The 15,343-nt window shown below is 37.8% G+C and overlaps 1 protein-coding gene across 6 annotated transcripts in view; it reads left to right on the forward strand.

Annotated features, from left to right (window-relative positions):
* LOC149081570 (phospholipid-transporting ATPase IF-like) overlaps window positions 1-15,343 on the forward strand; it is a 179,503-nt gene that overhangs the window by 127,060 nt on the left and 37,100 nt on the right. For 5 of the 6 annotated variants that reach the window (XM_089238524.1, XM_089238521.1, XM_089238520.1 and 2 more), the window contains 3 exons: window positions 7,601-7,746; window positions 11,910-11,969; window positions 13,108-13,235. In XM_089238524.1, coding sequence (XP_089094650.1) covers window positions 7,601-7,746; window positions 11,910-11,969; window positions 13,108-13,235 — 334 coding nt within the window. The remainder of the gene's footprint in view (window positions 1-7,600; window positions 7,747-11,909; window positions 11,970-13,107; window positions 13,236-15,343) is intronic. The other variant, XM_089238523.1, reaches the window with a different exon arrangement.

Here is a 15,343-nt window from a genome sequence, read left to right on the forward strand (position 1 = left end):
AAAGACTGATATCAATTTATATTAAATTCTCGATAGCAAGTAAAATAAATAATAGGTTTTTCACTGTATCAAACATGTTTTGTCCAAGAATTAGATAATGATGATTAAAATTGAGCATTTACTTATTAATCTAATTTAGTTATCATTAATTAATTGTCAACCCAATATGAAATACAGATACTTCATTCTGCATGTTTTTCCCGAATGTTCAGGGATTGAAAAGTGTCACTTTTTTATATTACGAAATCATTTTTGCTGGGCAGTTCTTCAATTGTTTGCTTTCCTTATTCCAATTTTACACTCATGATCAAATGTGCAAAAAAATACTTTTTAATCTACAAATTTTTCCATTCAACTCATCTAATCAATTCAACTTATGCAATTATTTTGAACAAATATGCTTAGTATCCTGAAGTTCATTCACAATAACTTTGGTTTTATGTAAACCACTGTACAAATTGTTGATACCATTCCACATTCTTTATCTCTATTGGTTGTAATTTTATCCACCCCTTCATTACGTGTTGAGGAACATGTACGTTTTCCCTCAAACTTGGTTGATAAAATTTTTCATAACAAATTCACAGAGATTCAAAAAAAAATTCATTTTTTCAAATTTTGTTGAAATAAAAGCAGCTGATAATACTAATTAAAATAGAGAAAGACATTTGAATAATTCCAACTCTGATTTCATATATTTTGTGGGAGAGGGGAATCGGCATCCAAATATTCATACATTATTACAAAATATACAGGAATACTTGAAAAATATCCAAAAAAGGACGAAATTAAATGTAAATTAACAAAAAAAAAATGAAAATTTCAAACTGAAAAAATTTTTCCAAAACGAAAAAATATATTATGACCTAATAAAATAAATCTGAGATTTAATGGAAATTCAGAATCAATGAATTGAAAATATAAAAAAAAATAGATGAAGGAGATAACTCCAGCACCCATAAAAATTACGAATAATTGAAAAAAATAATTCCAAAATAGATGAAAATTCAGAATTTATATTAGTATAAGTACGAGTCCCTCCCTAAAATGAGGGGTCCTATGTGCGACCGTACCTGTCATACACCCCTAATAGTGGCTCAAATAATTTTTGCGGCAGATACTCAGAAATCCTCTACTTATTTTCTATTCACTTTTTTTCCCTTCAAAATTCTAAAATTTAGTTTTTGAGCTAATTTATACCACATGGTTTTCTGGGCTGAATATTGTGTCAAATATATGTTGAAATAAAAATTGCAAATAATTTATCCTTTTGTTGCCGTTCCTTATTTATTACTGACTTAATAAAGTCAGTCTGGGGAAGTCTGTATTTTTTTACCATATTTCACCATTCTTCTAATCAAATATAACCAACAACCTCCATAAATAGCTTTCCAAAGAAGATTTCCTCCCCCCTTCCTTTAGGGGATGTTGGCTAAACTCTTATCTTTTTTCCAACACCTTCAGTAATCTGAAATGAGTGCTGCTTTGCTTCGCTGGACATCTACTCACCCTCCCACCTCTACTTGTGACAATACTATTTGGGAAGGCGGCATACTGTAAATAGGAAGGTTAGACAATCATATATTTTTTTACTTCAATGGCAGTCTGTGTGGAAAAAACACAAAAAAAAATAAATAAAAATAAGCACTATGGTTTAATAATTATATTTTTCCAGCACTTGTTATAATTTTACATCTAATTAAGAAAGTGTCAACCATTATTTACTCTCAAGTATTAATGCATCATAAAATTTCAGACTTATTTTTCCTCTCTAGATGTTTTTGCACCTTTCTGTAGCTGAATACGATTCTTGCCTAAGTGTATCCTTCAGTTAGTGAATTGGTGTAATTCATGCTCGTTTACACGTTATTGCAGTAGGATTCTATTTGGAGTTTCATGTTTCCCTTATCCTAGAAATTCACTTTGACTTTCACAGAAAAGGATATACCACCACAAAATAATATATCTATTCTATAATATAAAATCACAAACAAACTCGAAAAGGGCCTGTTGCTAAGCAACCGAGTGACGGAAGTGGGTGAAATTTTTGAGTGACGGAAATCTGTTACGGAAGTGGGTTCGATTCATATATCGATATTCACATTCATATATCGTACATTCATATTCATATATTGATATGATATCATATATCAATATTGGGTCGATATTCACATATCGGGACCCATTTGACCCATCGGGACCATGTTATGTGCATGTACCAAGAGGCTCCTACATCCTACAGCAGAGCCCTTAGGCTGGAATTTAGATTTCGAGCCCCCAAACCAGCTTTTCAGGGGCCCCTCTGTGATTAATTTATAGTGTGAAAAATCAAAAAGTGATAAGAATCGTTGTGGCTCCTGTCAGCCCTTCCTTTGTGGGGGGGGGGGGGGGAGGTCCATGCCGAGAGGTATATATATATATAATATACACACACAACAGCAGTGCTCCCAACACAGGGTCGGGGTACCCAGGGAAGATTTCACGTATAAGTAAAAAGTTTTCATTTCCAGGGGCCCTTGATGGATCTCATTGTTTTCTTGCTGCTTTAACGTTGAAAAATTTTGATAGCGGGAGCAAAAGATATATCCAGTCTGGGGCCCCACCAAAAGTATGCGAATTGGTGTCCCGGGTAATTGGTTGGGGGGTCCTGGATTTTATTCGTTGGTAAAACGAATACAAATGAAAATTTTTCATGGTACTCGCTCCGTGGGATGGCCGACAAGCTTCCAAGTCTGGGGCCCCATGTTTACAGGTTTCATTTTGGGTGCCCTGGATTTTATTTGTTGGTAAAACGAATACAAATGAAAATTTTTCATGGTACTCGCACCGGGGGATGACCGACAAGCTTCCAAGTCGGGGGCCCCATGTTTACAGGTTTCATTTTGGGGCCCTGGATGAATCTCATTCTTTTCTGTTGTAGAATTCGCAACAGCGGAAGCCCGAGATAAAGCCAGTCTGGGGCCCCACCAAAAGTATGCGAATTGGTGTCCCGGGTAATTGGTTGGGGGCCCTGGATTTTATTCGTTGGTAAAACGAATACAAATGGAAATTTTTCATGGCACTCGCTCCGGGGGATGACCGACAAGCTTCCAAGTCGGGGGCCCCATGTTTACAGGTTTCATTTTGGGGGCCCTGGATTTTATTCGTTGGTAAAACGAATACAAATGAAAATTTTTCATGGCACTCACTCCGGGGGATGACCGACAAGCTTCCAAGTCTGGGGCCCCATGTTTACAGGTTTCATTTTGGGTGCCCTGGATTTTATTTGTTGGTAAAACGAATACAAATGAAAATTTTTCATGGTACTCGCACCGGGGGATGACCGACAAGCTTCCAAGTCGGGGCCCCCATGTTTACAGGTTTCATTTTGGGGCCCTGGATGAATCTCATTCTTTTCTGTTGTAGAATTCGCAACAGCGGAAGCCCGAGATAAAGCCAGTCTGGGGCCCCACCAAAAGTATGCGAATTGGTGTCCCGGGTAATTGGTTGGGGGCCCTGGATTTTATTCGTTGGTAAAACGAATACAAATGGAAATTTTTCATGGCACTCGCTCCGGGGGATGACCGACAAGCTTCCAAGTCGGGGGCCCCATGTTTACAGGTTTCATTTTGGGGGCCCTGGATTTTATTCGTTGGTAAAACGAATACAAATGAAAATTTTTCATGGCACTCGCACCGGGGGATGACCGACAAGCTTCCAAGTCGGGGGCCCCATGTTTACAGGTTTCATTTTGGGGCCCTGGATTTTATTCGTTGGTAAAACGAATACAAATGAAAATTTTTCATGGCACTCGCACCGGGGGATGACCAACAAGCTTCCAAGTCGGGGGGCCCCATGTTTACAGGTTTGATTTTGGGGGCCCTGGATGAATCTCATTCTTTTCTGTTGTAGAATTTGCCACAGCTGAAACCCGAGATATAGCCAGTCTGGGGCCCCACTAAAAATCTGCGTATTGTGTCCCCGCTACTGGATGTGGGGCCCTGGATTTTATTCGTTGTAAAATTGATAAAAATGAAAAATTCTCACAGGGGGGTGTCCGACAAGCTTGCAAGTCAGGGCTTCATGGAAATGTTGGCAGGTTGTAATTCGGTGCCCCTGAATGAATCTCATTGATTTTTGTGGTTTAACATTGTAAAATTTGCAACACATCGGTAGCCCAAGATATATCCAGTGTGGGGCCCCACTGAAATTCAGCGAATTGAATCTGGGGACCCCCATGGGGAAGTTTTCTGGGGATACTTGATGAATCTCATTTGTTTTTTGTTGCTTTATTATTATTTTCATTAAAATTCGCTTCTTCAGTAGGCTGGTGCTTTCACACGTCCCTTTCCCCTTTTCCATAGCACGCTGATGAAGTGGGACGAAATAAACAAGATATGTCCGGGAGAGAAGTGGGGGGGGGGGGGGTTGGCCGCCAAAGGCGGCAGGGGGGCAGAGCCCCCCCAGTAATAATATAATAATATAAGCAGTAAATTTTTAATTTATGCAAAAAATTACAGTGAATATAATTTTTTAAAATTAGTTTGTTGTGTTTAGATTTACACAGGTGTTTGGTAGAATACCTAAGCATTATTCGGCCGTACCAAATATTCCGCAAGAAGGCCGAATAGCAGCCGAATATTAATCCCATCTCTATTTTAAAAATAGTGAAACATTTTAAATGAAAGCTTCCAGATAACAGATGGACCTTTTTGGACAAATCTGATATGTGTCATCGGAGAAGATGCATTTTCAGTGAAGAACGAATTTCTACACAAGCAAAAAAAGAAATTTAAATAATTTTTTTTGACATTTATATATAAATGATTGTTTATAATTAATTTCAAATTAATTATATTGAAGAAATGTCTTTATCGTTAACACTGGTAAACAGCAATTTTTGCATGCTGCTGTTAGCAAAAATTTAATTTTTGCAGTCTAACCGTGAACCCAAAGCTTTCATTTGACGATTATCTTCACTCATGGTTCACTGATGGCAAATTTGTAGCTCTGCTTTAGAGTGAATAGCGGCGCAAGGCCTCAAACTTACAGTAATAAAAATGTTTTTAAGGGCAATGGATGTCCCCCTACTATTACTATTATTTTTGCAACAAGTTCTTTGTAATGGCTGCACCACAAAGATTGTCTGTCTTAGAGAGAATTCATGTGTTAGAAACTGAGTCACAGCAGCTGAGGAAAATATATAACAGCTTTCACATCTCTTAAAATTAAAACAAATTTGAAGATAAATTATTTTGTACCATTGAAAAAGTTATCAATCACAAAACACACAGAGTAAGTTTGTGTTCTGACATTTACAGGCAAAACAAAATCAAAAACGCTCTAAAGGAACCAACGGACGTGATATTTCACATGCACATAGACTGGTATCTTACAATCACGTTACTCAATACTATGGCCATAACTAGGATTTTTTAAGGTTGAGGATTTTGCTGCCCCCCTCCACTGTAAAATTTTATAATTTTGTAACAGTGTCCCACATTCCCTTAAAGTTTGCTGCCATAGGCAGTTGCTCCCTTTGCCTATCTGGTTCTGACCCTGCCAAAAACATATGAATAGGATTATTGTCCATCATCACGTGATATGATGTAAGTAGTTGCCATATGTCAGTTGTCAAATCATATTCAGAGCCTTTGTAAGTTCAAAACCTGCTCAGTCATTGTCAGGATCTTTTCTGATTGAAAATTCTACTTTAACTTATGAAAGAGAGCCATCACAAGTGGGTTCTCATACTGTGCAATCAGAGCACCAAACTCCCTATCATAAAAAAAGTCTGTCCAGAATGTGATGCAAAAACTTTCGATCATAACTGCTAAGTCTCCCAAATTTCTGCTCTATCTCCCGGATTCCTGAAAAATTATTTCATCTCCAAATTTTGCCTGTGATTGTAAAAAATCCATACATTTAGTGAAAAAACGATTCTCCAAGAATTTACCCGAAAAGAAACTGCTGCTTTATAAGTGTGTAAATTCTTTTTGTCAAATGACAAAAATATAATTTATTTTTAGGGAGAAAACATAAAATTCGCCAATCCGGCCTTTCAAAATCCAAAATTGGCACGATTACGTGTATCTGCTTTATCCATATCTCTTGTTTTGATTTTTTGGTTTGTAAATTTGATTTTTGAGAGGTAATTTAACCCAAGGATTTTAACCCCTACTGGTTGTCCATGATTAGCAGTGGTTTGCACGGTGTCACGGTTTTTGCAACGGGAAAATATCCCTAAAATTTCCTTTTTACTAATGAAAAATCCTTAAAATGTTTTAAAAGATCTCTTTTATACACTGAAGAGCCAAAAAAACCGATACGCCTGCCTAATATCGTGTAGGGCCCCCGCGAGCCTGTAGAAGTGCTGCAACACTACGTGACATGGACTCGACTAATGTCTGAAGTAGTGCTGGAGGTAATTGACACCATGAATCCTGCAGGGCTGTCCATAAATCTGTAGGAGTAAGAGGGGGTGGAGATCTCTTCTAAACAACACGTTGCAAGGCATCCCAGATATGTTCAATAATGTTCATGTCTGGGGATTTAGGTGGCCAGCGGAAGTGTCTAAAGTCAGAAGAGTGTTCCTGGAGCCACTTTGTAGCAATTCTGGACGTGTGGGGTGTCGCATTGTTCTGCTGAAATTGTCCAAGTCCGTTCGAATGCACAATGGACATGAATGGGTGCAGGTGATCAGACAGGATGCTTATGTACCTGTCAGAGTCGTATCTAGACGTATCAGGGGTCCCATATCACGCCAACTGCACACGCCCCATACCATCACAGAGCCTCCACCAGCTTGAACAGTCCCCTGTTGACATGTAGGGTCCACGGATTCATGAGGTTGTCTCCATACCCGTACACATCCATCAACTTGAAGCAATTGGAACCGAGACTCGTCAGACCAGGCAACGTGTTTCCAGTCCTCAACAGTCCAATGTCAGTGTTGTCGGCCCCAGGCGAGGCGTAAAGCTTTGTGTCGTGCAGTCATCAAGGGTACACGAGTGGGCCTTCGGCTCCGAAAGCCCATATTGATGATGTTTAGTTGAATGGTTCGCACACTGACACTTGTTGATGGCCCAGCATTGAAATCTGCAACAATTTGCGGAAGGGTTGCAAGTCTGTCCCGTTCTTGCATGATCTTTTTCCGGCCGCAGCGATGTCGTAGATTAAATTTTTTACCTGATTCCCGATATTCATGGTACACTCATGAAATGGTCGTACGTGAAAATCCAAATTTCATTGCTAACTGGGAGATGCTATGTCCCATCACTTAAAGGATGCTATGTCCAACTCACTTAAATCTCAATTACCTGCCATTGTAGCAGTAGTAACCGATCTAACAACTATGCCAGACACTTGTTATGTTATATAGGCGTTGCCGACTGCAGTGTCGTACTCTGATTGGTTCCATATCTCTTTATTTGCATACGCATGCCTGTTCCAGTTTTTTTGGCTCTTTAGTTTATTTATATTTCAGTATGTGGTAGACAATTTGGGATACTATAGATTACCATTATAACAACATACACTGCATACGTGAATGGTAGCTACATTGTGAAGTTATCATCTGTGTGATATGTTCATGAAAAAAAAATATTTTTATTTGTTTTAGGAATTATTGGCAAAGAAGGAAGACAAGCAGTTCAGTGCAGTGATTTTTCAATTGCTCAGTTCAAGTTTCTCAAAAGAATTTTACTTGTACATGGCCAGTATTATTATGTCAGGGCTGCCATTCTGATACAGTACTTCTTCTACAAGGTGAGAATATTTGAAATTTTTTTCAAATCGAAATGTTTTTTTATCCTTCTTAGTATTTGATGATGTAGCTGTCACAGAACATTTATTTAAACCTTTTTGAATGACGTGCTTGATAATGTTCCTAACAGCTTTTTGAAAGTCATTAATATGGTTTGTTGTAGTTTTCTATATTCATTTATTTTCTTCGCTCTTAATAACTCCAGTAATTGTGATTTTCTAGGTATTATGCTGAGATTGTTTTGGGAAAGAAAAGTTTTTCGTCTCTACTGGAAAATCATACTCCAGACTTCCCACATTGACCATTATATTACAGAGACACACATATATGTAAGTGTATCATAACACACACAGTAGCCTAATGTGCTGAGTAGGAACATTAGTCTCTCTTAACTGCTGCTAGGGTGGTTGAGGGGTCATAGTGATTGACTCGCAATGTGAGGACCCGGGTTCAAACCCCACCTTCGCCATAATGGTGGTCAGTGAAGTTGGCTTTCTGTGGTTCTCAACTTTGAAGTGCAAATGCGAGCCGAACTCCTTTTAAAAAGTCTTGCTTCAGAGAGCAACAAGTCTACAACGATACAATTATTCAATCATCACACTTCACTCATAGTTAGAAAAATTGATGGCAGATGGCAGCACTACACACAACAAGCATTACACAGAAACAAACTTCACATCAGGTTCACTACACATACACACATTCCAACATGTACCAATTCATTAGAAGTTCCACAGAGGAATATGGATGGGGTGCGTGTGTGGTTCAGTAGTAGTAGTCTCTCTAACTTCAGCAAATGGCCTCCAAAGATGGTGATAGTCATTCATCCTTCAGTTAGCAATATCGCCGCCAAGAAATCACTAGCTTAAGTTAAAAGAGGGTGTGCAATGTCTCTACTTATTGTATCATGCTACTGTGCCTTATAGGAGATATATAAAATAGAGAGGGGCAAGTCTATATTTATTTATTTCACGCAGCACACATAGACATGATACCACATGACTGTTGTTAGAGAAGTTGCTGTGGTTGGCTACTATCACTGATTTGGCTACACATGTTATTTTTCCCTCTTCTACTCTTTTCAGTTAGATGGTTTTTAAGTTCTTTTCTGGGAGGAGCTCCATAATGAATCTCTGAGAAATTGATATTTTATCGATATATTATTGAAATTTTTCAGTCATAATTTAAATTCAACGAGTTCAAAATTAGGGCTTTCTTGAAATAAATTCATAAATAATTCAAAAATTCAAATTAAAAAAATAAATAATTTTTTGAGGGGTCAAGCTCAAGAAATATGGTTCCCCCTTTCTACACTTGTACATCCTCTAATTACTGTGCATATTATAAGGCAGTGATGAGCAAACTTTTTTGGAGCAGGCCAAAAAAGAAAACATTTTAGCTGGCCAATATAATTTATTATGAAATATTTTGATAGTGTTCTAAATTTACTGTGATGAGCTAGATAAAATCTCTAAGCAGGCCATGTCTGGCTTGTGGGCCATAGATTGCTCGTCACTGTTTTAAGAAAAGAAAGGTAGTGTCTCTGGGACATATCAGTTGGTGTGCTTGCCTGGATTGCAAGAAGTTTAAGGTTCGATCCCCAGCGGGAAAAAAAGAAACTTTTCTTTCCCGAATCCGCCTCAGCATAAAATCAAGAAAGTCATAATTACTGGAGTGTTTAAGAGCGAAGAACTTTGATGATCAAAGCAAATTATAATGAGCAAAATGGGTAATTATAAAACAGCTGTTAAAAAGATTGCACAGGAAGTCTGTGCAATGCTTTGTTGATGGAAGTCTTTCCATAATGCTTTGTTGGCCAAAAAAAAAAAAATCGTTTATTCCAGCGAATGATTTAGCTTGACATTGTACATTGTGAACAATTTTTTTTTGTTGCTCAGAAGAGATGGCAACAATTTCCTAATTGTACACTAGAAGACAGAAGACTATACATAAAATTACATTTTGTATTCCAGTACAAATGAATTATATATATTGAAAATGGGAACATTATTCAGATACTCTTTAAATTGAAAATATGTTTCTGTCACTGATGGCTTGAAAGATAAAAGGTGTATAATAATTAGACTTTGCGCATCATATATCTATTAATACATTTATAAATACATATTTAATAAATACATAAATACATTTATAATACATAGAAGTTACATAATAGAACAACTTGACCCATATTTCATTTTAATAACTCATGGTCATATATGTACAGCCTTTTTAATTTGTTTATTAAAAAGCTTATATGTGCTTCAGGGTTTTACTGTAGTAAGGTTTTGGAGACCATACCTACAGAGGGACATAGACTTGGTTGAAGGGGTGCAGAGAAGAGCTACGCATGTCCTTATTGGCACACAGGGCTTGAATTATGAAGAGAGACTTCATTTTTTGAATATGTTTACATTGGATGAACGCAGGTGTCGAGGAGATATGATCGAAGTATTTCAAATTTTCAATGGGATGGATAGAATGGACCATGAACTTTTAGTACACTGCCAATCGACTGCTTTTACAAGGGGACACCAGTATCGATTGGTGTAGTGCCCGAGTGGCATGGTGGTAAGATACTCGTCTACCATCATGAAGGTTGTTATCTGGGTCCCGGGTTCGAACCCAAGGGAGGATATAGATAAGATATTTTCCCCTAACGAACTCGAGGGGACCACCGATAGACAGCGCCTTCACTTCCAACCCATCTCACTAATGGCAGTAAATTGCAATATAGCGATATGGCCAGAGTTGGTGTTTGGTGAAGTAGTATTAGTATTGATTGGTGAGGGACAATGCAAGATTATGGTGTCGCAGGGAATTTTTCTCTAATAGGGTTGTTAATAAATGGAATAGCTTTCCCACGGAGGTAGTGTAAATTGTAACACAATTGACACGTTTAAAAAGAAATGCGATAAACATGTTGGGGTAAATCGAGAAACTATCCATACTTAGAATAAGACAACCATAAGTATTCTTTATGGGCATTGTATAATATTTTATCTTGTGTATATGTTTATAATTTTTGTTAATTGCATTTTTTATACAAATACAACGCCACAACAGGCAAATTGCCCAACGAGGTGGCTGACTTAAAAACATTGTGAATCCCCGAGCCATTTTTTGGAGGCCCTACCTACTACTGCACCCCCCCCCCGTCCCGCGGAACCCCCAACAAATACAACGCCACAACAGGCAAATTGCCCAACGAGGTGGCTGACTTAAGAACATCATGGATCCCTGAGCCATATTTTTTGAGGCCCTACCACTACACCACACATGCACCCCCCCCCCCCCCGCGGAACCCCCCAGCGAATCGGTACATGCGGGAATGTGCGTGTACGTGTAGTGAAACCTGACGTGAAGTTTTTGTTGTTTCTCTGTAATGCTTGTTATGTGTAGTGCTGCCATCTGCCACTAGTTTTCTAACTATGAGTGAAGTGTTATGATTGAATGATTTATCGTTGTAGGAATGTTGCTCTCTGTGGCGAGACTTTTTAACGGGGAGATCGGCTCGCATTTGCGCCTTGAAGTTGGGAACCACAGAAAACCAACTTCAGCCGACCACCACTGTGCGGTTCGAACCCGGATCCTCGCATCGCGAGTTTGTCACTATAACCACTCAACCACCACAGCGGCCACTCGACCACCACAGCGCCAACGAATCGGTACATGCGTGAATGTGCGTGTACGTGTAGTGAAACCTGACATGAAGTTTTTTTTTTGTTTCTCTGTAATGCTTGTTATGTGTAGTGCTGCCATCTGCCACCAGTTTTTCCAACTATGAGTGAAGTGTTATGATTGAATGATTTATCGTTGTAGGACTGTTGCTCTCTGTGGCGAAACTTTTTAACGGGGAGATCGGCTCGCATTTGTCGCCTTGAAGTTGGGAACCACAGAAAACCAACTTCAGCCGACCACCACTGTGGGGTTCGAACTCGGATCGAACTGGGTTGCTGTATTTTTGAAATATATGACATCCATATTTTTATGGGCATCTTTTTCTCAGCCACCTCATTGGGCATTTTGTCTTGTGGCGTTGCATTTGTATTTGTATTCGTAAAATTTTGTTGAGAGCTTATTTTATTGATTGGTCACATCTCTTGACCATAGTGATTTTTTACTTTTTTCACCAGACATGTAATGTTTGTTATGTTTCTTTCAGAACTTCACATTTATTGTCCCACAATTCTACTTTCAGTTTTATAATTCATTTTCTCCACAGGTATGCTGCTCCTGCTTATTATTCTATCATTTAAAATAAATTAATTTTTTTAATTTCATGTAATTGATGCAGCTCTATAATAACAATAATTCATGTGAATGAGAAATTTCAGCTCGGAAGTTTCAGAGCTGACATTAACTCTAATCAAAATATGTGTTACATAAGCTGATGCATTAATTTTTACAAGGGAGAAAGCAGGATTGTCTGTTTTTCGAGTTTCCATGTGTCAAATCAGAAGAAATAAAAAACACTTTTAAGCCTCATTTCGGGAAAATTAAACTCTTTTAGGCTACATTTGAAGGACAGACAGACATGACTGCTGACAGCCTGGAGATTGTCTTGGGTTGGATCGCGCTCTTTTCCAAAGGGTTGGATGGCCTTGGAGAGTCATTTTAAAAACAGAAGATAGCTGTGAAAACAAGTCAAATTTAGCTTAGCAGGTCACTGAGCTCTTTGTTAATGAGTGTAATATAGCTTAGTGGCCCAAATGCCTCATTAAAATGGCAAATGTGGCCAGTGCTGTGTCAACAGTTAAAGGGACTGCTGCGGATCTCTCTGTCAAGGAATTCCCTGTTGCGATGCATGTGTTTTGCTTCAATTCTTCCTTCCCAAAATATTTATTTTGTGTTAGGAATGTTGAAAAAGTTCTCGAGTTTTCTTTTTTTTCCTTTGAAACTTTTTCTCTGTTATATTAACTAAACAGTGAACAAAATTTTCTGCTTTATTTAAATCAATTTTCTTAAAGCTACAAGAAATTTTTTTTACCTGTTTTATTGCTTTTGAACAGAATAAAAATGAGACTTTGACTTAATTTTTTTTTCATTTTTTTAACAATTATTGAGGTAAACATCACTGTTTAAAATTTTCATGAATTATTTATTAATTGAATTTTTTATCTTTAGTCAAATGAATGATATGAAATCTAGCTCTGTGATGTCACGATAAAAAAGCAATATCAAAGCTTCAACTCCTTATTGATAACCCCACTTCTATCTTGTGACAGACAGCAAGCATTTAATGGAATTTGACTTGTCATTTCAATTGCAATGTGCCAGTAATAACAAAATTTATTTGAAATTTATTCAAATGAGTATTTTTTTTAAAATAATTTTTTCCATAAACTGGTATTTCCTTTTAGCCATTGTACAATGCCATGTTCCAGATCGCTTACAACATCATTTTTACCTCTCTGCCTATACTGGTGTATGGTTGTACTGAAAAGCATTTGGAAGAAGAGACTTTAATTAACAACCCATCTATATATAGGTAGGTCACAATATAATTCATTTTGTTATGGTTTGTTTGTTAAAGTTGTAAAGAGACAGTGTTGTGTCTTTAACGGCAGATAAAAACAATGAAATACAGTGATACCTGGGCTAATAAAGATAATTCGTTCCAGAATCATGTTTGTCAATTAAATTCTTCATTAACCAAAACGTGATTTCCCATAGGTTTCTATAGAATCTTTGCTATATTGTTTAATTTGTTCCAGGTATGGCCCAGAATTCGAAGGCAGGTTGTATAAAACACTAAAGAAGCACTGTAAAAAATACAAACTGGCCAAAGGCTAAAATGAATAGCTTCACAAATGGATGGAGAATTTGCAGGAAATGAGAAACTAAAGAGAGATAGAGATCTTTTTATTCTACGCTATGATCACAATCAACATTAGCTTTAGTCTAGTAAGGTATTGATATAACTCAGTTGAGTTCATAGGTAACCCCCATTCATTTGCAGTATGGTTAGTTTATTTCTGTGTGTGGTACGGATAGAAAGGATAATTTGATCATTTTTGTCGCACCACAGTAATTTTCTGCACACGAGGGTCAATTAGACCGGGACCTACAATTTATTGCCAATTCCGAATGGCGGGCTTGTTTTTTATACTCATCGAGAGGTTGGTGCGCTAACCCCTCGATGGGGACTCCCTGCGATAGTAATTTTTTGCTGTGGTCAAGTCACCGTTTCTGTTTTACTCCTGTGTCAGGAAAGTTTCTGACAAGGATGAACCGGGTATCGAACTCGCGACACCTCTAAACATCCTTTGGTACTTTAGGCGACTATCTTATCGACCTGGGCTACAGCACCCCTAGAAAGGATAAGCTCCAAGAATGTAGACTTCTCTAACAGCCATATTCACAGATAGAAGTAATCTTCAATCGCAGGTTAAAGGATTGGAGATCTACACAAATTGGTTAAAATCCAAAATTTAATCAATCCGTTTCGATCTCTAATCCTTTCTCTTGTGATTGCAGTTGAACTCTGTTAGTGAATACAGCTGTACGCGAGTCAGCATTGGTTCCCTTAGGAAACCTAATCTTTAGGAAAGGTTGCTTGATGAAGTATGCACAGAAAGATTCTGTACTAACATTTTTTGTCTATTTATGAGTGGTTCTTCTGAGGAAAATGTGTCAGAAGCAGGGTTTAAGCTGGATAAAAAATTCCTTTCGCAAAAAAGTGAAAATGGGGGAAAAGCTTTAGCAAAATGCTACAATGCTATTGTAATGATTGATGGTTGGATGTCTACTCGCGTACCTCCTGTACGCATTTTTGCGGAAGTGGTTACTACTGTTTTCGCCTTCTACGATTTTATTTCGCATTTTGCGGAAAATGCGACTGTAGCTTAAACCCTGGTCGGAAGTGAAATGAAGTGATGTGTATAATAATCTGATTGGGTGAAAAAGCCATGGAGCCGAAGAGAGATAGGTTGTTGACTGTTGTACAAGAGAGCATGTCAAACGCTCTGGTTTAGGCATCTATGTAAATTTATTTATTTATTTATACAATATTGTTTGGCCGAGACCTACACAAGAGGATGCGGAATTATATATGGCAAAAGTGTCGATTGATGGTACGAGAAAATTCAGAAATCGTAGGGCAATCTACAATATTTGATGGTAGGTTGTTCCAGTCGATAATAGTTCTTGGGAAAAAGCTAAATTTGTGACAATCTGAAGAGGCAAAGATGGGCTGTAATTTTTTGGAATGATTGAATCTAACAGAGAAATGTGAAGGTTGGATTAGAATACTGGATGTGTCAATATTAAAAACCCCATGGAGGAGTTTGTAAAGAAAAGTTAAACGAGAGATAAGTCGAAGAGAGGAGAGCGGTTGGATTTTGAGTTGTCGCTTCAGTTCCACAAGACATGTGAAGACCAACAGTTGAAAATGAAACGAGTGGACTTATTTTGGATAGATTCTAATTTGTCCATGTTGGTTTGGGTGTGGGGGTCCCAGGCTTCACAGGCATAGGAGAGGGCAGGGAGAATATATGTTTGGTAGCACAAGTGACAAACATGACGAGTGGAGTATTTTAGGTTACGGTGAAGGAAAAACAGTTTTTGGAGACATTTATTAAAGATATAATCAACGTG

This window comes from Pholcus phalangioides, unplaced genomic scaffold (genome assembly GCF_987345545.1).
Source record: "Pholcus phalangioides strain wild (caught in Gottingen) unplaced genomic scaffold, Ppha-v1.0 ptg000010l_1, whole genome shotgun sequence".
Classification (NCBI taxonomy): domain Eukaryota; kingdom Metazoa; phylum Arthropoda; class Arachnida; order Araneae; family Pholcidae; genus Pholcus; species Pholcus phalangioides.